The sequence below is a fragment of the Amblyomma mixtum genome, chromosome 3 (genome assembly GCF_055824585.1).
Source record: "Amblyomma mixtum isolate Tamu chromosome 3, ASM5582458v1, whole genome shotgun sequence".
Classification (NCBI taxonomy): domain Eukaryota; kingdom Metazoa; phylum Arthropoda; class Arachnida; order Ixodida; family Ixodidae; genus Amblyomma; species Amblyomma mixtum.
The window spans coordinates 311304554-311327121 of NC_143014.1; the positions used below are offsets into that span (position 1 = coordinate 311304554).

Here is a 22568-nt window from a genome sequence, read left to right on the forward strand (position 1 = left end):
CGTTGTCGGCCGACTCGATCTGTAAACGAAAACAAATATTTATGCACCAGGCACTCGGTGCATCGCAAGTTACCAATTCCGTTTGCAGACGCCAAGAGCAGCGCCATAAAAATTATATCAACCCGTTCAAGAGCAGACGACAGGAGCGCCGGCGCTTCGTTCGCCATTGGCAGGGACAGAGTACCTCCCGCGCTCTGCTCAGTCTCTTTTGATGCACTGTAATTATGCTAAAGCGACCATAGCCTAACCCTAGGAGCATAGACTCTATGAGGAAGATACCCTACATGATGTGCCCCTAGCACCAGTAGTGACCCGCTCTCTAGAGTATTCGATCGCATCGCCGGCAATACCGACGCGGCGTTTGGTTACCGTTTCGTAAGCAGACGCATTTTTTCAACAGTGTCACCACTGATTGTAGAAACAAAAAGTATCCTATCCTATCATGCTATCCTACGAGTGATCCAAGAGGTCGCTACCAAGAGCAGCTCTGCGAGTAGCGACAGAACGGTACATCACCCTGCCATGGACGCCGATCGAACTGTCGAGGACACTGCGCGGGATGATAAGCAGCAACAAGAGATGTCTGATTTGTACGCATTGTTTGTTGACCTACCCGAGCGGCTGGACCAGCATCGAGTTGCGGAGTCTATTCTCGACGGGCACACAACCCCAGAAGGCGCACAAGCGCACTCCACAAGCTTCCTAGGGGATCCTCGCCTCGAAGTGGAGAGCCTGGATACCGTGGAATTTTCGGACACTACTCATGCGGTTCAAGACCATGACTACGTTTCCCAGCCTACCACTTTTGAAGCCACTGCTCCATGGGCGCAGACCGGGCCGGTGAGTTCAAAACTGGAGTCGGTACTTGGGGGCAGCGGTGGGGAGGGAAGAGGGGGGTTACGGTCGCTCCCAGTGCGCTTCAGGAAGAAGGGTGGCAAAGCGCCGAGGGGAAGTTGTGTTAGTTAACTCCTGCGATGCTCAAAACGAGGCTCAACAAGCGTTTAAATTCAGTGACGGCGCCAAGGGTACGCGACGGGCAGCGGCCAAAATAGTCACGCAGGCACCATGCCTACGCAAAAATTAATTCTCCGCGCCTCCCCTGTAAAAAATTTTCGGCCCCCGCTCCCAGTTAAGTATTATTAAGGAGAATATTTTTGCCCATTTCAGGACTTAAAAGCGTCGCAGTCCTGCTATCACAGAAATAGTTAAATAACGTGATCATGTCAACAGAGCAGGACGCTGCTGATTGGTTTAAGGGGGTTTAACGTCCCAAAGCGACTCAGGCTATGAGGGACGCGTAGTGAAGGGCTCCAGAAATTTCGACCACCTGGGCCCGGGTTCCTTAACCCTTTATGGGACAGCGGGATAATGGCGTCCCACTTTTCCGCATTGATTGTAAAACATTTTATTCGCCGGGAAGAGCTTGGCAAGAGGTCGCGTTAAGTGGTCGAGAGTACATAGCCCTCGACGACTTTGTCAGCCCACTCCACCGCCAAAACTTGCGTTCTGGGGTCAGAGCTAGCCAGCACGGTCTCCCACCGCTCGAGAGAAGGAGCTGTAACTAGATCACCCGGAGGTGGCTCTATTTTGCAGTCCAACAGGATGTGATCGTAGGTAGCACGTTGGCCACAGTGTTTGCAGTTTGGGTTGTAAAGATCTGGATAAATGCGCGCGAGGAGTGATGGGGTGCGTATCGATCTCGTCTGTAGACGACGCCACGTAACCTCTTGTTCTTTACTAAGTCTTTTGTCTGGAGGGGGGAAAATTCTCCTCTCTAGTTTAAAATGATTGGTGAGATCATGATATGTGATCATGGAGTCCTTCGTGAAATTCAGGGAGCCAGACTCATCCACTGCCCGGTCGACGAAACCTCGGGCTTTATTGTGGGCTGCCTCGTTCCCCGGATTCCCCGAATGGGCTGGGACCCATATCAATTCGGAATAATTTGGTGAGAATTTGGTTGCGTTAAGGATTCTAAGGGAGGTGTTTGTAATTCGCCCTTTAGCGAAATTATTGATACCCATTTTGGAATCGCTGAAGATGATGCTTCCTTGGGTATGCGCTAGGGCGAGGGCTATAGCCGCCTCTTCTGCCGTTTCAGAGGATTTCGTTTTGATTGTCGCCGAGACGATGTGGTCACCATTCTCGTTCACAACCACAATTGCAAAGGCATTGGTATTTTTGTATTCTGCTGCATCTACATAAAGTGTTCCAGCGCACTGTCTGTATTTGTTATGTAAGGCTTTGGCTCGTGCTTGTCTTCTACCCTCATGGTGTAAGGGGTGCATGTTTTTGGGGAGTGGTTTAAGTCTACTTTAGCATCAGCTTGAAAAAATGTGTGTAATTTAAATCTCGCGGTAATTCCACACTTTCAGACACTTTGCGCCATCTCTACGGCACTTTAGAAAGCTTGTAATATGTTTTTGACACGCTCTCAACAGATGGCAGCACACTTTTGTGTTGTTTTTCCCAGCGCTCCAAAACTGACCACAGTGTTTTGTTGTATGTGATTTTCGTCGCTTTACTGCACAAGTTCTTTATGAAGGGTAAGTGTAAAAAGTTTATTTTTTACTGGTAACACATTCTAGAGCAAATCTACCTGTATTTTGTGCACCGTATTCTCCAAGTTTCATTGAAAATTTGAGCAACGCGTTGTTCAGCGCGTTTTCGAAGCGTACATCGCTAAGCCTGCTACTACCTCTACGTTCCCTGGCTGATTTCGCTTTGCATACATAGCTAGGAGGCAATATTTTGACATCGACTATTTTTTTTTCACAGGGAGGTCACTTTCAGTCGAGGAGGCGGTGGAGCTCATTTTCAGCCTTCCAGACGACCCTATCCAGAGTGATGTAGAAATAAGTAGTGATGAAGAGTTCGTCCCCGTGCTTGCCCCTGTGGATAGCGAAGGATCTTGTGATGATATTGAGGAACCTTCAACAAGCACAGGAAAGAAAAAGAAGAAATCTTATGTGAAGAAAAAGCCTCAAAAACGAAAAAGGCGCATAACTTCTCCACAGCCAGAAGACGAAGTGGCGCAAGTGAGAGATGATGGCACGGAAGCAAGTCCCGATCATTGGTCTACTATCCCGCCAACTATTTCTCGACCTCGCCGTGTGTGCGAGCCGCAGTATTCTGAGAAGCTCACTGCCACATCCAGGCCATCGGAGGCATTCCAGCTGTACTTTGATGATGAAGTTCTGGACATGATAGTGGTCGAGACAAACCGCCACGCAAGCCAGCGCGCTAGGAAAGGCTGGCGTGCGATTACAAAAGATGAGCTGAAAGCTTACTTGGGGCTCCTTATCCTCATGAGCATCAACCCATCAACCCATTTGTACCTCTACTGGAGCAGCGACCCATTCTTCAATGTCACAGAGGTTTCAAGTGTCATGAGCTTCAAGCGATTTCAAGCTATTACGAATTGCCTGCATCTCAATGATGACGAGAAAATAAAGCGCAGGAATGAAGAAGGGTTCGATCGTTTAGCCAAAGTACGGCCACTAGTCGATGCGATGAACAGGCGCTTTCTGTACGAGTACAAGCCATCTAATCACCAAGCAATTGACGAAAGCATGGTCCGATTCAAAGGCCGTTCTGCACTAAAGCAGTATGCACCAATGAAGCCCATAAAAAGAGGGTATAAAGTATGGTGCCGAGCTGATTCTGCTACTGGATACCTTTGTGAATTTCAAATATATGAGGGAAGGTCCACAGAACGCGAACCTGGCCTTACATTAGGCGAGCATGTTGTTTTGTCCCTTTCAAACAACGTCGATGCTGAAACTGAGCTTTTCTTCGACAACTTTTTTTCGTCCACAAGGCTCATGGAGAAGTTGTCTGAGAGAAACATCGATGCCGCAGGCACAGTTCGTTCCAACCGGAAAGATCTTCCGAAAGAAGTCATGAATTCCCGGCAACTGAAGAGGGGAGAATATGTTTGGCGAGCAAAGGAGCAGGTTTCTGCTTATCAGTGGCGTGACAACCGGAATGTAACAATGCTCTCAAACTTTCATGACCCATCAGAAGTTGTGGAAGTGAAGCGCACACTTTCGAATGGCTGCAAGATAGGCGTCTCATGCCCTAGAGTCGTTGCGGACTATAATAAGTACATGGGAGGTGTTGATCGCTTTGATCAGAAACGCAACGCTTACATCGCTGACAGAAGGTCGAAAAAGGGTTGGCACAGGCTGTTTTATTATATATTGGATGCAGCTGTTGTGAATTCCTTTATTCAATACTGCCACAACAAGCCTGTGGAGTACTTGTGGTTTCGTTTGATGCTTGGGCGAGAACTAGTCGGGGGCCAGACATTCAAGTCCAGGAGAGGAACGCCGGCCTTCAAATACAAAAAAAGCGGTCGCAAGAGTGGACAAAAAATGATGGGTGTGCCACATCAAGTCCGTTTTCAAGAGAACGAACATCATCCCATAAAGGTTCTTGGCAGAAGGAGGTGCCGGTGGTGTTCCACTAAAGAAAAAGAAGTGAGAACGGCATTTGTATGCCGAAAGTGCGAAGTGCCTCTTTGTGCAGCTTGTTTTCTGCCATTCCATAATGAAAAGTGAGATGTTTTCGCTAGTTTGGCTTGAATTCTTCTTTCATATCGAAATAAAATGTGTTATTTGAGGACATTGCAGTTTATGTAACGTTCTGGCTTGCGCCTAGTGGGGCGGGGTCGTGCTACTTTTCAGTGAAGGTATTCAAGTGCAGAACACAATTATCAGCGTAAATGCACTTGAGATAAAATAAATTAAGCAGTTATGCATGTGGCTTGACAACTGAATATAATTTGTTGAAAATAAAAAAAATATATACTTGAATATGCCAGTGGGACAATAGTGTCCCACTTTGAAAAGTGACTCATAGTGGCAGTGGGACACTTATGTCCCACTTTTATTATGAAAACTATATGGTGGAAAATGATAATTCCTTTTGTTTCCAGTGTAAAAGGAGCCGCACATTTCGATATTTCGATCAAATTGCATGTAATATCCGCAGGCACCTTTTGTCTCATAAAGGGTTAACGTGCACTGACATCGCACAGTACACGGGTATCTAGAATTTCGCCTCCACCTAAATTCAGCCGCCGCGGCCGGGATCGAACCCGCGTCATTCGGGCCAGCAGCCGAGCGCCATTACTACTGAGCCACCGCGGCGGCGCAGGACGCTGCTGAGTACGCTCAGCATTTGTGTGCAGTAAAATTTGTTCATAGTGCTTACTGGTACTATAATTTGGAGAACTTTATTGAGTACGCCCTGTATTTGGCCATTGTGCCTAGAATACATTGGCACTATAATTTGGCTACTGAGATGTGTTGCCATAAAGGTGGCCACAGCTGTTCCAAGAATGTGGAGCTCTCGATCTGGAGTCGGCATATTTACTCTACGCAGGAGTACTCTGGCTTCAGGACCCCTACCCCGCCTCCTGCCTGGATCCCGGACAACACAACTGCTGACTATGATCCTCAGTGGAACATGGTTGACGAGGAGAAAGTGGAAAACCTGCTGGAGCATCTGGCGTTGCTGGCTGCTGAGAGACCTCGTGGCTGGACGGTTCCGGAGGCTATTGCCTACATCGAGGAAACTCCAAGCTGCACAGGATGTGTCGAAGAATTCACTGCGCAGCTAACTGACAGGGAAGGTTTGTTAATGCTTACTGAGGACTACCTGATAAATGCCATGGGCATGAGCTTAGAGATGGTTCTCAAAGTATGCGACGTGGTGAGGACGTGGTGAGGTCACTGATAGAAAACCCGGCATAAGTTTTGCGACCAGTTTAACATCACCTGCATCAAGACATGGCCACCAACCTTGGAGCAGGATATCAGCAATACTTCATGTGTGACCCACAGAGACTTGGATGGAGCAGGACATCAGCATGCCTTCATGTCTAACCCATGGAGATTGCAGGGCTACAAAATTCTAATCATTTGCACTGTGTCAGCACTTGCTCCACCGTTTTCGCCAAAATAAACAGGTTTGTTTTGCATTTGTCTTCTTTCTAACACTGCTCGTCGATATTGGCTAGTATAGGCAACGGGCGAACGTAACTCCGGGGCCGACGGAGGCGCCTCTCGCGGCGAGCAGCGCACCGGAGACAGGATACGCTCGCCGTCGCACGCATTGGCAGTCACCTCCGCATGCCATCTGATCGCCGCGGCTGGGCTGCGTACTCTTTTTGCGAAGAATGCCGGGGTCAAATACGAATTGTTGCGTGGTCGGCCGCAACAGCACACATGGAAATTCGCCCGGGACCCGCTTTTACAGTTTCCCAAGCAAGCCATACGAACTGCGCCGACGTGATCGCTGGATCGCGCTTGGTTTGGGTTTGGGTTGAAGTGCATTCAGTAAATACTTTCAGGTCATGAATGGCAGGTTACCATCATCCCTCAAGAAGAAAGCATATAACAGCTGTATCTTACTGGTACTCGCCTTTGGGAAGAAATATGGAGGCTAAGAAAAGAGTTCAACTTCAATTGAGAACCTTGCAGAGAGCTATGGAACGAAAACCTGCAGGTGTAACATTAAGAGATGGGAAGCATGCTGAATGGGCCGCGGAACAAATGCGAGTTAATTACATACTAGTCAAAATCAAGAAAAAATGGTCAGGTCAGTTAATCTGAAGGCAAGATAACATGGTCCATAAAGGTGACAGAGTGGATTCCAAGGGAAGGCAAGTGTAGCAGTGGGCAGACGACATTAGGAAGATTTCAGAGATCAAATGGATGATGCTGGCATAGGACTGGGTTAATGGGAGTAATATGGGAGAGTCCTTTGCCCTGCAGTGGGGTAGTCAGGCTGGTGATTGTGATGTTGAAAAGATGTGAGGTGATAATCGCATGCAAGCTGTATTGTGCCGCTGACGGTTGGGAGTGCATTGGTTCAACAATTATTTCTTGTAAAATACTTTATTGCATGTTTGAACTATCTTTCATACATTGTCATGTCCAACATTTGTGCACTCGTGTAGTGCTTTCAGATAATGTTCAAAATAAAAGCTTCTGAGTTTCGGCACTGCTGCTGCCAAGAACTCATCATTCCTTGCAACAGGAATTGTCACTGAGTCTGCATTGGAATACACAAAAAAATGACACATTTCAAGGCCTAAGACATGCAGACACACTTGAATCTGTGTGTAGTACTGATGGTGTTTCTTCAGCTGCAGCTCTCTCTCGCCAACTAAATACTTAAGCAAAGGCTTCTCTATTACTTTCTTCTGACGTCGACTAAATGGACACTTTATTTCTAGAAGAATGGCTTCCGCTTCATTATTTCTGGAAGGTAAATTTGTTTTGTTACATAAGGGCAAATGTCTTCAGGCCATTTACATGAATCCTGAATGTGGCATCAGGACTATATGCAGTCATGCCTCTTGAGGCCACTTTCCTGAATATGCCATCAGGGCTACACGCCAGCCATGGCTCTTCAGGCTTCACAACAAGCCCGAACTGGGTAACCTTTACATTGTATTGACACTCAAACGCCACACGTGCTCTTGGCTCCTTTGCCAGCCCATAGAGCACAGCAGGGCCTCTGAAGGGAGTCTCTGTTACAATTTTTTTTTGCTCGTTCATAGAGCTGTGCATCACAACATGTAAGAATCCTGTGTGCCTGGAAAAGCAAGCATATGCACAAAAATCATCAGCTGCGGCTGAATACAGTTGATCCCCCATTAAAATCAAACGTGAACCAAAGGCACTTTTTACGTACTTTGTTAATCAGTTGTTTTTGTTCTTGATCCAAAAGATTTTTGTGAGCTCTCATTTCCTTACGTAATAAATTATTAGTTACTCTAAATAGATAAGCTTACAGTTTTACACAAGCATTGCTCACTTTCATACAGGTGTATCTGAAAAAATAAATTTTAGTAATGAATAAAATTGTGGACAAAGCACAAAACAAAGAATGAGGGATGTGACGCATCAATTTGCTTGCCAGTGTTTCGACAAGGGGAGATAAGTCCTGTTGCCAAAACATGGCAAGCAAGCTCAAGGTCCCCTCCATAGTTCACTAGGTTTCGGTCTGTGTCGAATTCCGTACTCCTTTCTTCTCGTCTGCAATATATAGATAACGGCGAATTACCTTTGTTGCAGTGATTCTCGGGAATCTCTCATTCTTCCATTCGCTTCTGTCATGTAATGCCCGAGTCGACAAAGCAGCAACATCATCAGGTTGCAGAGATGCGTTCAGGTCTCTCTCCCAGTCTGAGAGCCTAGGTAGGTTGAAGTACAGAGAAAGTGGGAAGGCACCCCAAATTATTGCAGCTCTCTCAACATCAATGCTGCATGCTGTTAGAAGCGTTACCAAAGGGACGGATGCAGCGCTGCATGTGTAAAAAGACAAATGGAGAGGTAGCAGTGTTATGTTAAAAGTGGAGGTATTGCATGGGGGGGGGGGGTCGTTGTCACGCCGCTGCACTGAGTGCAGCTGGCCCTAGTGACGCCTTTGGCAGCTGTTTTCTCTTGGATAACTAAAATGTACAGCTAAGGTAACGAAGATTACAAAAGAACGAAGCACAAACCTGTTCGGGAAGCAAACTGCTTCAAGAACTAATTTGCTGTCAGTGCGAGTTTTGACAACATAACTGTGGAACTTCCTCCGGTCCCTCTCCCACTGAAAAAGCTTTAGAGGCTGATCTGAGAAAAATGCGATAGGTGTGAAAGCCGATTCTTCAATAATGCCGGCTTCTGCACGAAGCATATCTGTTAGCGGGCATTCGATGTCACCAAAAAACTGCAGCACATGTGTGACTGGAAAGCTTTGGGCACGCACTGAAAAATTATAAAAAAAAGAACAGCATCAGGAGCGTTTGCAGAGGATTATGTTATTTCTTGACGCCTCTGGTAAAGCTTCAACGTTTGATTACAGGGATAAACAAAGCTCCAAAAACCCACCTCTCTCCTTTTTGGGTGCGCCAACTGTCGAATGCTTGGGGTACACTTTTTTTGCCGATGGAACGCGCCAGGATCTCGCCGCGCTGGTCCTCGATTCTCCCGTAGTGTTTTGCACGAAGAGCGCGACAGCCGCCGCATGCTTACACTTCCCCACGACACCGGCACGACAGTCGCAACGTGCTGCGATGATTCTCCTGCTGTTGTCAATCTGAAATAACAATGAGAGATGCGAGCCAGAAAAATACAAGCGATGACCAGACGTAGCTTACCTCGATCTCCACGCTCTTCGGCGGCGCGTTGATTTTAGTCTGCGCCATGTATTTGCCCCTTATTTCGGAGCCGCTTGAAAGCACGATCTCTTTCACGTTGTGCACGTGACCGGCTTCAAGCAAAAGCTTGCCCTTTTTCAAGTTCGCTCCTCGGAAGAAGAAATTCAAATCGTCCAAATCGCGAAATGCCGCCGATATAACTATCGGCACGCTTTCCACCGCCATTCTACCAGCCTCGCACAAGGCTGCCATGTCGTCTGCTACGGCGGAGCAATCCTGCTATATGTTCCCCGCCTGCCCGCCAGATGGCGCTGGTTGTTCAGCGATCGTGGCGGCTACTGACGACTGCCCATTGCCTATATCCAGTTCCAGAGCAACTGGAACTGAGTCACAAGGTGACATACCTGATAAACGAAGCATTGTTGGAATGAACGCATGGGTTACTGGCAATGGGCACATCGAGGTCTGTGGTCATTAAAGGGACTGACATATTAATTACTGACTGCAACACGTGTCATGAGATTATATTCGAAAAGAAAGTACCATAATGTAAGACATGGAGCAGTGCGATATCGGAGGAAACAAAAATATATAATTTTAATTTGGCATTGAAAAACGCCTAAGAGCGGTGAAACCATGCCATTATTGGCGTACCCACCACGTGACCGTATCTCCGTGAAGTTTACTGCTACCTCTTCAGGTTGACTGTCAATGTCAGTAGCTACCTGGTCATCATGCATCAGAGCAGGAGAAACTGTGACCTGGGCTATGTACCTGATCCTGAAAGTTGAGCAGTTCATTTCTGGTAGTAGAATTTGAGTTTCTTCCGTGTGCTCTTCCTGCTGTACATGACATTTACTAGCAGGACTGTTGTCGGCAAACTTATCAATACGAGATATGCTTGCTTCAACTTCTGCATTGATTTCCTTCCTTTGCCTTTTCCATGAAGTTCTGCACCGGAACACCTAATCATATTGCTTGTGGATAGCTATATGTGCGACTAGCTAGCTGCTATGCACAAGTTTTTGAGACTCATTCTGGAAACAAAGAAAAGTGCCACAAACAATTATTACGCACAATTAGAAGAAACAGTCCACACTGTGCACTTCAGCTAGTGTACACCATACCACGATTCTGATAAAGTCACGGACAGGTCAGTGTCGACATCCTTCTGGCATTAAAACAGTGCCGCAAGACTGACAAGGCAATAGAGTTGCAGAAATGTGGAAGCCAGCTTCCTTGCATCAGAAAATTCCTTCACCATGGGCACCGGACTGATTTTTAGAGAAGAAATAAGGTACATCTCTAAAGAGTTCTACTCTCTGAGAAACGCTGAGCGTGTCCTTCGCGTTCCTGCTCTGTGCTACCATTGCATTTAAGGTATTAAGATGAAAAAATTACAACTGGTCCTAGCTGGGACCAGTTCAACTGTGTTATGGAATAATTCCCAGCTGGGACCAGCTGACAATGGGTCCCAGCTGCCCAGTTGGGACCCACTGCCAGTTGGTCCCAATTGGGAATTACTCCATAACCCAGTTCAACTGGTCCCAACAGCTGGGACCCATTGCAAACTTGTTTTCGCCACAGTGCACCAAGGCTGGTCAAAAGCCGCTCAAAAGGCAGGCAGTGACCCTCCAGTCAGCACATACTGCCCACAGCATGGAAAGTGTCAAAACTATTTATTAGCATGCACTTAGGTGCTTCCAAGCTTCCTGAGGAGAGGTTTTTTCACATCCTAAATCTTCTCTGTCAGGAGTCCCGGGATGATGGCCACAGTCCCTTCCACATCCACGCCTTTTTGGGAGCCCCACTGCCAGACTGTATCTAAAAATTACAGAAAAAAAAATTTTAAAGTCAACGTGCACATTATGCAGCAGTCTTGCTCGTGTATGCCTTCCCAAACTAAATAGTTGGGAAGGGCAGCAACATGAGACAATGCAAAATTCCAGCCCTACATTCCACAAAAATTGTCACACAAGGTGCAAATGCAGCCGCGAGTTACAAATACCATTGGAATCGCCTGCTGTGTGAAATTTTACAGAGGAAAGAGAAAATGAGATTGTAGAACATTAAAAAATACTATATGCAAGGATATCTAATCTGTTATGGCTATCAATGTACGATACAGCATGCCTGGTAAAAGGGCCAAATAATTCAAAATAAACAGCCATTAAAAGAGTAGAAAACTGAGCTAGTTGGTTCATGCTTCTTGAAGTAGTGAGCAATCACAGTCATACATTCCCCGACTAGTGCACTGCTCAGCAGACAGTTAGCACTTAAATTGGTTGAAAATTTAGCTCAAGATCAGCACTGACCCTTTCTGAGGCCATTCACAATTATGCAGGACTTCAGACACCATTAAGCGCAGACTGTTAGATCTGTGTGAAGACACGTACAATTATTCCCTGTAGCAAACAGTGTATGAAGAACCAGAAAATATTAAGACTTCAAATCTGCTTTAGAACTCTCCCATTACCTTCAATCACGGCAATCTTTTCGGGTGTCTGGGCCTGCTTTGCTGGCTGCCTCAGGGCTCTTTTGGTGGGTGCCACAGAGCCACTAACTCAGCGTTGAGCCAGCACCTCACCAGTCCTAATGGCCAGGGATCAATGGTCTTTACAGACCAATTTTGTCTTCTTTGAACCCACCACAACGCCTTTTGTTAGGTGAAACTATCAAAGAAATGCAACATAAAGTAGCACAAGTTTTGAAGGACTGTTACAATTATCAGTCATGAGTTAACAAGTGGTCCGTAAAGGCAAAAAATTTGCCTTGCTCAGTATGGGTTGACCATGTATAACATCGCACATGTACAGCAATGTGAGCCGGCATGGTGGCTAAGTGGTTAATTAAGGCACTAAGCTGCCGAGCCAGAGGACCTGGGGTCGGTCCCAGCTGCTAACACAATTTGATGGAGACGAAATGCAGAACTTGCCCGTGTATTGTCAGTACATCCAGAGCCCTTCACTATGGTCATGTATCACTACGAGATGTTAAGCCCCATGATTTGCAATTTATTTCTGCAATTTGCATGCCAATATAACTGAGTACATGTTGACTTAGCAAGGTATCTAACAGAAGTATCAATTATACTGAAGACAAAAGCTTGTCATCATAAACATCCTGTAAAGGCTTTCATTTCAGCTGTGAGTTATCAGTTGAGATGAGTCAGTTTGTTTTTCCACATTTCCCATTCTTGCGCTCACCAAAGCAAACATACACAGAATTCAATGCCTGTCAGTATGACCTGTACTGTCACAATTGCTAGACCACTGTTCATAGCATTACTGAGACACAACAGAATTTCCCTTTATATGCCTTTTTAATGAAGCACAAGAAACTTGCATACCCAGGCTACATACGGTAACAGCAGACATACACATCTGGAAGAAAATTATTTTGGTAGCAGCTCCAATAACTGCACACTGCAGAGGTCAGAAATGTATATGTTCATATAGAAGCTCTTCATATGAGCAAAGTGACTCATCATCACCTGATAAGCTTGACGTTGAGTACCACCTTTTCCGGCTCTAAGAATGCAAAATAAACAATCAAGTAACATACTTTGTGCCATCTGCCCTACAATTACTGATATGTTGCATACCTGCCCCTGGAAGGATGAATCAGAAGGCGACACTTCCTTCTTCTGTGTACTGTTCAAGTGCTTCTGCAAGATTGCATTATAAGCAGCAGCACTCCAACTGCTGGCTTTCACTTGCTTCTATTTGGTAGCAACCTAGCGCAAAGAGGGGGCACATCAAGCACTACAGAATAGAAGAGAATTGTAGGAGTGAGCTGAGGCTATTGAATATTGTGATCATTACATGGGGCTTGCATTCCACTGCAGCTGGTGAGCATACCTGCTTTTCCTTTTGGCTTTGACTTGGCACCAAGTCTTTCGGACCTTCTTGAACTCTGATTTTGGGCATCGTTACTCTTTGCGCCGACATTCTTTCAGCGAGGGCATCACAGGTTTCTGCGCAAATTGTGAAACAGATGAAATATATTATGACCTACCAAAAACGCTAACAGAAGCAGCCACGGCAGTGCGGCTGGCGGGATGCACCAAAATTAAGCTAACTAGTGTGCACACACATCTGCACTAGATTTAATCTCACGCCACGGGAAGCAGCAACGAAAACACGCCAACCTAAATAAAACAGACCAGGTCTTTTGCTTCATATTTGCTTGGCCCACGTAATCCACTTCCATGTCCGTGTTTTTGCAGCCTACACGTATTTTTCTATTCCGATCACAATATGCCCTTAATTTCACTTCTCTAGTATATGTAAAGGAATTAATACCATTAAGCCTGCTTTGGCTTCGTCGGACCAGCGCTACACGTGTTTGACACCCTATCGCAGCGCGAATTAAGTTCTTGCTGGTGCTGGCTGCTGCGCTTCACTAAAATAACAATCCGCTCAGGCAATTACTCGAACGCCAAAGCGCGCTGAATGTCTGATTCTGTCTATGCCAGTACGATAGACACGTCACATAGTGTGTACAGTACATGGTGTTTACATTCCAAACGTGGGCTATGGGGAACGCAATAGTGGAGAGCTCGGACTGATTTACACTACCTTGGATAGTTGAGCGTGCACTGGCATCGCACAGTACAAAAGCGTTTTTGCATTTCTTAAAAGAAATGCCGCCGCAGGCGGGATTCGCGATTTTAGAATCAGTAACCGAACGCCAAGCCACTGTCAGAGTGCCGGGTCTTGACACAGGGTTAAAACTTACCGGCTAATAAGAGAACCTGCGCCGACGTAGTAGCCGGTGTCTTCTCCGTCCCCTTCTTTGTCTGTCAAGAAGACTGAGTAGACAGACTTGTCGAAATCCTCTGTCGTCGGGCGAGTCTTCAATATCGGACGCTGGCACCACGTGCGGCAACATGGGGCAACGAATGGGGCAAACATGGGGCAAAGAATCTAAAACATACCTACTGCTCAGAATGTATTAGGCATGGAGGAAGGAAAAAGAGAGGAGAGGCCGTCACGTGACATTTTGTGAAGCCGGAAACTAGCTCGGCGCCATCTTGTCCGGGCTGACGTCATCGCATAAGTCCCGCCCTCGACTACTGCGCGCGCGTTTCAAAGCCAACGAAGGAGCGTGCTACCGCAGGGGCACAGATCCCCGCGCTGGTGGCGCTTGGCTGCTTACCGGCCGGTTTAGGGCGCCCTATGCCGGTGTTCGTCAGCGGAAAAGTTAATAAAGCGGAAATACCCGTGTGAGACAGAAGGCTACTTTCAGTTACTGCTTCGTACTGCGTCGTCTCCGCGCCGTCTCCAACTGCTCGGCCCTGGTCATAGTTAGTAGCAGCCGAGAAAAATACTTATCTCAGCTCTTGCAAGCGCGGGAAGTGACCTTCGCTTTCAATTACTGCGGTGGCCCATCTTGCGGTGGTTATCTGCGGTGGCCCCCCTTTGGCAACGCCCGTCCCTGGACTCTGAAGTTGAAGCCTGCATTCGATGAAACTAGTATACTTGCTTGTTTAGCTCAGCGCTCGAAATTAGCCTTCACCGGGTGAGGTGAAGGACACGCGAGAAACGTGGGCCCCTCGTCGCGCGAAACCACACGACGGTTACCGATGCCCGGGAAGGGCATTCGTCCGGTATCGAAAATCGCCTCCCTGTTCCTCAACTCTTGTAAGCACGGGAAGTGACCGTCGCTTTCAATTACTGCGGTGGGCGAAGGACAACTAAGCACACGCGAGAAATGCGGGCCCCTAGCCGCGCGAATTCCACACGAGCAGTGGTGTAGCCAGAAATTTTGTTCGAGGGGGGCACATGTTTTATTTATTTATTGGAAACGAAAATAATGGAAACGAAAATAAATGTGGAAACGAAATGTGGAAACGAAAATAAGAGTGCCCATTTATTCTTCACCGTCGCACGGCGTATGGCACTCCTTTTAATTCTAGGCACAGTTCACCCCATATTAACAGACCTTTTTACGTCCGTTTACTTTTTAATCCTTTGCATTCTCCTCAGATGAAGGTATCGCGAAAGTAAAAAGTGCTTTTTTTTAAAAGGACCTGCAGCCGAGCGCAGGTTTGCGTATGGGGTTGAAGTTTTGACAAATGTCATTTGTTTGCAGTTGATGACTTTGTTATAGAGCAGAAGCTTTTGTGTTGTTGTATATGATGTGAAGATATTGTAAATAGCCACGTTTTTTCGTGCGAGTTGTTTTTTGTGAGAAAATAAATGTTTTTTACAAATGAAGTTTTCGGCATCCTGTGTGCATTCGTATCTTTATGTAGATATTGCAGTGAACAAAACTAACCCTTCGTCTTTATTAAAGAAAAAAATCTCTAAGGTATTGTTTAAGCGCAGGGTCTCTTTCTTTTCATTTTTACCGGCGGCGTATAACAGGGGCGTGCAAGCATGCAAAGCGAACGCAGCGGCTTCCTTTAAAATTTCGCCCTCCACCGATGTCATGGCCCCCGCTGCTCACACAAGCGCAATCGCGAAAAACGAAAATAGTTACACTAACACCAGTGACGATCACTAGAGCGTTGCAAGAGCACGCCTAATAGCAACGAGGTTTCACTGCCGATGGAAACGGGAGCGCGAATGGCACACGCACACTGCACGCACAGCTGGGACGCGAAACGTCCGCGCAATACGCCGACGACCTCTCTAGCGCACGGCGTATTGAATCACTGGTAAACGAACAGCGCGAGTGCTCCTCAGTAAGCAGCGGCGGTCTCCCGACGGCTCCGAGCAGTGACGCAGTTGACGAAATGCCCGTGCGATCGTGGTCGAGCACGTTGAAATCAATGCACGCAACAACTAGAGTTTTGCAGCGAATTCCGCCTGAGATATGAGTGAACGGCGCCAACGTAAGCTTGTGAGCACGATCAAAAACAAACTCGAGCAGTTGAGAAAAGTACGCCGCACCGCAACTGCTACGCCGCGGTCGTCTGCTACCGCCCGGCTTGCAAGCAGCAACTACGACGCCGTTGCTAAGCTGCCCGGACTAGGTGGCCTCCCGATCGCGAAAAAAACCACGTGATTTCCTCCACATTTTTCTCCCGTGGTGTTGTGTGGAAAGGGCCTCTCCTCTCTTTTTCCTTCCTCCATGGTATTAGGAAAATCACTAGACCCAACTACACACAGACAATTCACAATCGTAGCCAGTGCGGCCAGTGACAGCGATGGCGATGGCTACCGCTGGTTATGTTCAAGTTTCAACGCGGTTGCACGACACCAGACAAAATGCGAGATGTCGCACCAAATGTGCAAAAAAAAACAATATAACTACTTTTGGTATTTTTCGTGAGGTTTTGCAGCAACCGTATAAAGATACTTGTTAGAATATGCTTAGAAATTGTACTTTTTGGGGAGACATCGGCGAAATCCACAGCCGCATCAACATCAACATCAACATTGGCTGTGAAAACCAGATTTTTTTACCCTCGCACGCAGGCTGCGGACGCGCGCCTACTCTCGACACCAGTCGCCATCTGTCGGCGCGCGCGGCCCGAGGGACTGCGGGTCGCGCCGGCGCCGCGCGTACAACGCATGTTTCCGTGTTCGCTTCTGCCGTTGTGCTTCATCAGCTAACGTATGAGGGTGTGTGCTGTGCGTCACTACTCACATTTTCCCTCTTCCAGACAGTACTGCGGTTATCTTGCGCGCAGTTACTCGTTAACGTGACATCCGAGGGTAGTCGACCAGGTAGTGTACGGACTGGAAACCGGCACTTCTAAGCAGATTTCTGCGCTGTACTCGTGTCGTTTGTTGTCGCCTTTTACGTGCGATATCATCTATGATAATTTTATGCATCAGAATGTAGATCTACTGATTTGACTCAGTGGAGTATAGTAACTGGATAGGCGAGCTGCAGACTGAAGGTTGTCCCGACGGAGCGCGTGTTTTCGATCACCAGTACGTGTTCGGCATCCTTGCGCTGAGCTTGCTCTTGTTCCCATTAAACACATTTCATGACACGATTGTAAGCACGACCGCTACCGATTTCAGCTGCTTTTTCCGCACGCATGTCAGAGGGATCTGGGGGGTAAAGGTTTATCTATAGTATCTTTCTGCTGTTGGTATCTACACTAGCTTGGTTTGGTTTATTAAGGTTTTACGTCCCAAAGCGACTCAGGCTATGAGGGACGCCGTAGTGAAGGGCTCCGGAAATTTCGACCACCTGGGGTTCTTTAACGTGCACTGACATCGCACAGTACACGGGCCTCTAGAATTTCACCTCCATCGAAATTCGGCCGCCGCGGCCGTGATTGAGCCCGCGTCTTTTGGGCCAGAGCCGAGAGCCGTAACCACTGAGCCACCGCAGCGGTGCGGTATCTACCTTATTCATAGGAAAATACTATGCGCGATTTCATTACATTTTCTACACTTAGCCAAACGGCTACGCAACGCTCTCACACGCGGCGAGAGCTCCTGAATAAAATAACGCGACTTCGAACCTCAGAATTAGTGAAAGCTGGATTAGCTGCTCATATCTATTCAAGCTTTGATAAATTAAGCGAAAGTACGTTTTTATGCACCAGGTTGCATAAACCATGACAAAATTTGTTTTCTGTTGGCACTGCGACTCAGTTGAGCTCACAGGTGTAATTTGTTGATAACTGGCGCGGTGACAAGAAGGCCCTGTTTGTGGAGGGGGGCTTTATGGCCGGCCGGCAGGAAGGAATAAGAGTGCATGGGAATTGGAACTGCATGCTAGCCGCACATCTAATGCTTGATATTGAACAAAAATTTTCTTTGCGGTGGAGCACCAAGACGGAATTCGATATAAGCACGAGCGCGTTCTAAGCGCCGGCACAATTAATCTGAATGTCAAACTAAATGTCATTAAAATACGTCAATGTTATCGCTTTGATAACGTAAATACTTCCTGCAACACAGCCACGCAGCGGAAGTATGCTCGACAATGTTTTTTTAGCGCCCGAAGCGCGGCTTTATGCAGGCGCGGCCGCGGAACTGCCGCAGCCCCGCAGTCCCCAAAGAAACGCCCGCACCGCGGCGCGCCAGTCGGCGCAAAATGGCCGCGCCCTGGAGAGGCTCAAAAATCTGGTCTATAGTGTACTAGAATTAGGAATTAGGAGTAGTGGGGCGAGTGAAGCTCCGCGCCACCGGAGCGCGTGAAGCAGGCGGCGCCGAAATCTCGGGCCGCCACGCGGCGGCGCTGCTGCGCCTTTCACTTGGCAGCCCCCTCGTACTCCGGAGCTCGCTTCGATAGGCGCCGGCTTGTTACACGGGGAGCGCGCTCTGCCTTGGAGTGCATTTTTAGTGTGTCATGCTCTGTTATGCTGTTTAACATAGGTGTAATTCCCTAAATTCCATTGTCAGAAGACAATTCAGTGCACCCCGTGACTTTCTCCAGGAAACAGATAGGGGTCATCCACTGGCCGTACGAGAAACGGAACACTGCGCGGCAATCTTAGCACGTGCACGCATCTACGTAGGGTACGCGAGCTGGTTTCGACAAGATCGTCGTGGGCAAGCGTTTTTCCTCCGTACGTCATCTCTGCTGCGCTGTGCAGCCCATGTTATGACGAGATGAGCAAACCTCGGCGGAGGAACTATTGTTTTGCTCCTGGATGTAGGACCGGCTACAGTGGATGCTCCGAAGTTATCATTATTCGGGGTTCCTGAAGACGAAGCAAGGCGCCGCACATGGCAGCGCAACTTGCACCGTGCGGACAAGCCTCTAGAAATGACGGATGCCGTGTGTGAGCTGCATTTTGAAGATAAGTACATATTAAAAGACTATGTGCATATCCTCAACGGCAAGGAGGTGCGCATACCACGTGGCAAGCCATCTCTTTCGCCAGATGCAGAACCAACAATTTTGCCCAACCCCAAAGACAGTCGATGAGCTTCTTGCTCAAGGTAAACTAGACCAGGCTGAGACTTCTCTCGTTAAGGTGCCACCTGAAAATGACCAACACTTGCCACTAGTGGTCCAAAAGAGTAACTCAAGACTTATTTAATATATGGCAGGGTACGTGGCCATAAAATGTGTCTTGAGACTTAACTGTGCATCTTGCAAAGACTTTCTTTTCGTGGAACCAAATGAGGCAGCAGTGCACCATCTCCCATCCGAGTATACAAAACATTGTGACGTGGGTGGACTTTTATACCGCTCGAAAGATTTGTACTGCTTCGTCGTCGAATTGGAAAATTTATTTACAGAATGCTTCAGCCCCGGAGAATTGCACGCCAACAGCATCTCCGACGTGATATCGCTTGTGAGGCAAACATTCATTCATTCTAATGCTGCTGGGCGCAGCGTACACAAGGAAGAGATCAGCATGAAGGTGGTCTCTTTCTATGTCCTTACGCGCTTGCACTTTCTCGTCAAAGGACTGAACAGCGAAAATAGCGCAAAGCGAAAGAGACAAACTTGCTAAGCTGAGCAGGAGTGTGTAAAATTTGCGGCAGTCAGTTTCACCAATGCAGCTTTGCGTTTTCTCGGAAATATTTGCGAATTACTGCAAATAAAGCCATTTTGTATACATTTCCGATGCAATCAGGCTTTTCACATGCCTATGCTTCATCATCTGTACCATGGTGGCAAAATAAAATTTGAATATATGACCTACAGTGAACGCTCGCCAGCCATAAGTCGCACGGAACGTTTATGACTTTACAAGAGAGGACTATCTGCCTTTCTTCCATAAATGTCTGATGTAAGATTAAACCTCGTAGAGCCCGAATAACTTGAAGAGCATACCTGCCTAATCACCAGCTACTCGCCGAGCTGCTGCGAGCGAGCGCGCGCTTGCCAGGTGAAGGGAGCGGCAGCGCCATCTGTCGGCGTCGGCGCAAACAGCTTCAGCCCGCCGCCTTCCCTCGACCCACTACTCCTAATTCTAGTACACTATAGTGAAAACCATAGAGTTTCTTACTACTACTCAAGAAACTCTATGGTGAAAACAACCAAACGTCGTTTGACATTGCGGAGAGAAATCTCCATGAAGACGAGGAAGACTCCAAAATAGGCTAGGACACTTTCGGAGGTTTTTCTCCCTAAGGACTGCCCGACACAAAGGGAAAGCCACATATCCTAATCCGAATAGCCGCGCGGTGAAGTGTGCTCCGTGCATGGGTTATTTTGATTGTTTTGATGCATGTTTTGATGTCTGCTTTGCGATCTGTTCTGATCTCCTAGTCGCGTTATCGAAACAGCATAATGCGGCCTCACAAACGATACCTCGACTCCACACCGAGCCGATCATGAAGTGTGTGGGGTACTCAAGATTTCGGACGTGAAGATTGATTTCATGTTTTGGCTGGGCCAACCCTCATCATTTCTGATAAAAATGAAATGCAACGGGGACAATTGTTTAATAAGGTGCGCACTTTTTTCATGCCATTGACGAAGTGGCCACATCTAGACTTCCAAGGCAATGTTGCTGTCTAGAGTCGAGATGATTTTTTACTGCCTGTTACTGTATGCTGTTTTGCAGTGAATATGGTCTTTGTTTGCATATATGCTATAAAATCAAACTTTCACTAATGATAAACTCTGCTATATCAATTTTGAAATAAATCTTGGTTTACAGTTTTTCCTTTCAGATGTGAATTGTTGCATGTCCAGTGTGCATAATTTCTGCCTGCTTTTTGATGCTCGATCTATTGCAAGATCTGAAAAGGTGTCTTTAAACACAGGTGATCAATAACAGGATTGAGGTAATAGTCGGGACAAACCACGTTTTTAACTTAAATCAAAATGCAGTTATGCGGATTTGAGTTGGGGCCAGTTGGCCCCAACTGCAGGCTAGTTGGCCCCAACTCCAGGCCAGTTGGTCCCAACTCCAGGCCAGTTGGCCCCAACTTGGACCAACTGATCCCAGCTGAAACCAGTTAGAACCAATTGAAACCAGCTAGATTTTTTTCATCTGCTTCATGAGAGGGAATGCAACAAAGCCGAGCCAAGCATTCTTTACAGCAAAGGCGAGGCAGGAAAGGGTAGACAGACTGTACCCATGCCATGAGGAGTGCACGTGCATGAGGCTCACAATGGAAATCTCTAGCGCTGCACCAAACTTCTAGCCGCAGGAAGAGCCACACCGCCACAGTGAGGTGTTTTTGCTTCACAGAAAAGCTGACTTCTATATTTCTGCACCCCGCAGCCATATGCAATCAGTTTTTTTTCTGTTTTGCTGCTTTGATAGCCCTATTTTAATACCCGTTTCATACCTACAGAAGAAAAAGCAGTAAATGATTATCTCAGATTCTTCTTCCTTTTCTTCTAGTCCATTAATTTGTTCAGTGACGTCATGAAGCGACTGATTACACTCACGTTTATCCCATACAATATTAATGTCCCTTGAACAGCTGGTCGCTGGGGGAGCGTGCCCACAAAGAATACATCAGCCAGAACTGGGCACCAATCCAGGCACTCACGGCAAGAAAAGGATCAAGGGAGTGTCACTCTCACGCGTCACGCACGACATGTCATGAGTCGCGTTGGGCGCTAGTCACGCGAAGAATGTGTGCTGACAGCAGACATTTTTCGAGCCTTAAGAGCCACGTTGCTGCAGTGCTCGAAGACATCGGTGAAGTCCCTCACTGCCCCCAACTCGGGCAACGCGACATGTCCCAGCACTCTGCTGAACCAGCACTGGCGGCACTGTCGGCGCTCAGAGACTAACGTGCGCCCTTGGCGCTGCTGCGGAGCAGTTTTTCAAGCCAGGTGTGGCGCGCAAGCTGGCGGTGGTACCCGAGCGCGGGGCGACCCTGTTCTGCAGCTGCTGTTGTGTGCCGTGCTGGGATGAAGCGGCATGAAGCCTTCAGGTTCGGGTTGGAGGGGCCACGGCCACAGTGCAACCATAAAAGGAGGTACTACGTGCACTCTTGGCGCGGTTGTGGCCAGCGTTCACCTCACCGGCTCGACGGAGAAAATTGCGCTCTTCGCCGAGCCTTCGAAACGCCGTTGCGATTTTGCACACACCAACCTTCTCGCCATTCTCCATCAGTGTGAGAACGAATGACGACAAATATGATCGCGCTGGTCAACGTGGAAAACGGATCGCTTGTAGCCGCAGTCGACGTCGGGCAAGCCGTGGTGGTCGTCGTCTGCTTTAGGCCACGCTGCACTGCTGGCGTGATTATTTACTTGAAGCTGAGGATGTGTCTTGCCAGCAGCACTTCAAGCACAAAACATTGACGTGACAGGCCCTGTGCCAATGCTGCACCTCATGTACATTCCGCTATTTACATTTATTGGACATTACTTAATTGTGCTTCCGCTTCATCAACTATTTTATTTTTTTATCGTCTCAACATGTAAATGATAACTATATACGTATATTTCCCAAAAGTTTACCTAAATTTCTTCACCCACTATTATTAACTTAACACTAAGCACCGATTTCTTAAACGTTTGTTCCACTTTTTTTTCCTTTTCCCAACTAGTCTCTCAACCGACAAGA

The 22568-nt window shown here is 47.4% G+C and overlaps 1 protein-coding gene and 2 long non-coding RNA genes across 4 annotated transcripts; 1 reads left to right on the forward strand and 2 right to left on the reverse strand.

Moving 5' to 3' along the window:
• Positions 1-522: 522 nt before the first annotated feature.
• On the forward strand, positions 523-6042 carry LOC149355603 (uncharacterized). Its single transcript, XM_089576143.1, has 4 exons — positions 523-877; positions 2442-2546; positions 2779-4481; positions 5389-6042. Exons 1-4 carry the CDS (start codon positions 523-525, stop codon positions 5731-5733), a joined length of 2508 nt encoding a protein of 835 aa, XP_089432269.1. The 3' UTR covers positions 5734-6042.
• Positions 6043-6928: 886 nt separating this feature from the next.
• LOC149355604 (uncharacterized) lies at positions 6929-10016 on the reverse strand. Its single transcript, XR_016289732.1, has 3 exons — positions 8892-10016; positions 7708-8209; positions 6929-7608 (listed from the first exon to the last, which is right to left on the reverse strand). It is a non-coding gene; the product is annotated as an uncharacterized LOC149355604 (long non-coding RNA).
• A 729-nt stretch (positions 10017-10745) lies between these two features.
• On the reverse strand, positions 10746-14387 carry LOC149355605 (uncharacterized). 2 transcript variants are annotated; one of them, XR_016289734.1, is made up of 4 exons: positions 13901-14387; positions 13021-13136; positions 12765-12896; positions 10746-10984 (listed from the first exon to the last, which is right to left on the reverse strand). It is a non-coding gene; the product is annotated as an uncharacterized LOC149355605 (long non-coding RNA). The 2 variants fall into 2 exon arrangements; XR_016289733.1 differs by having other exon boundaries at positions 10746-12896.
• Between the last annotated feature and the right edge of the window lie 8181 nt (positions 14388-22568).

Excerpts from the sequence above, each read along its gene's own strand:
- LOC149355603 (XM_089576143.1), top strand. The coding sequence starts at position 523 with ATGGACGCCGATCGAACTGTCGAGGACACTGCGCGGGATGATAAGCAG. Across the intron at positions 878-2,441 it reads GTCGGTACTTGGGGGCAGCG|ATGGCAGCACACTTTTGTGT; the intron begins GTGGGGAGGGAA and ends CGCTCTCAACAG. Across the intron at positions 2,547-2,778 it reads GCACAAGTTCTTTATGAAGG|GGAGGTCACTTTCAGTCGAG; the intron begins GTAAGTGTAAAA and ends TTTTTTTCACAG.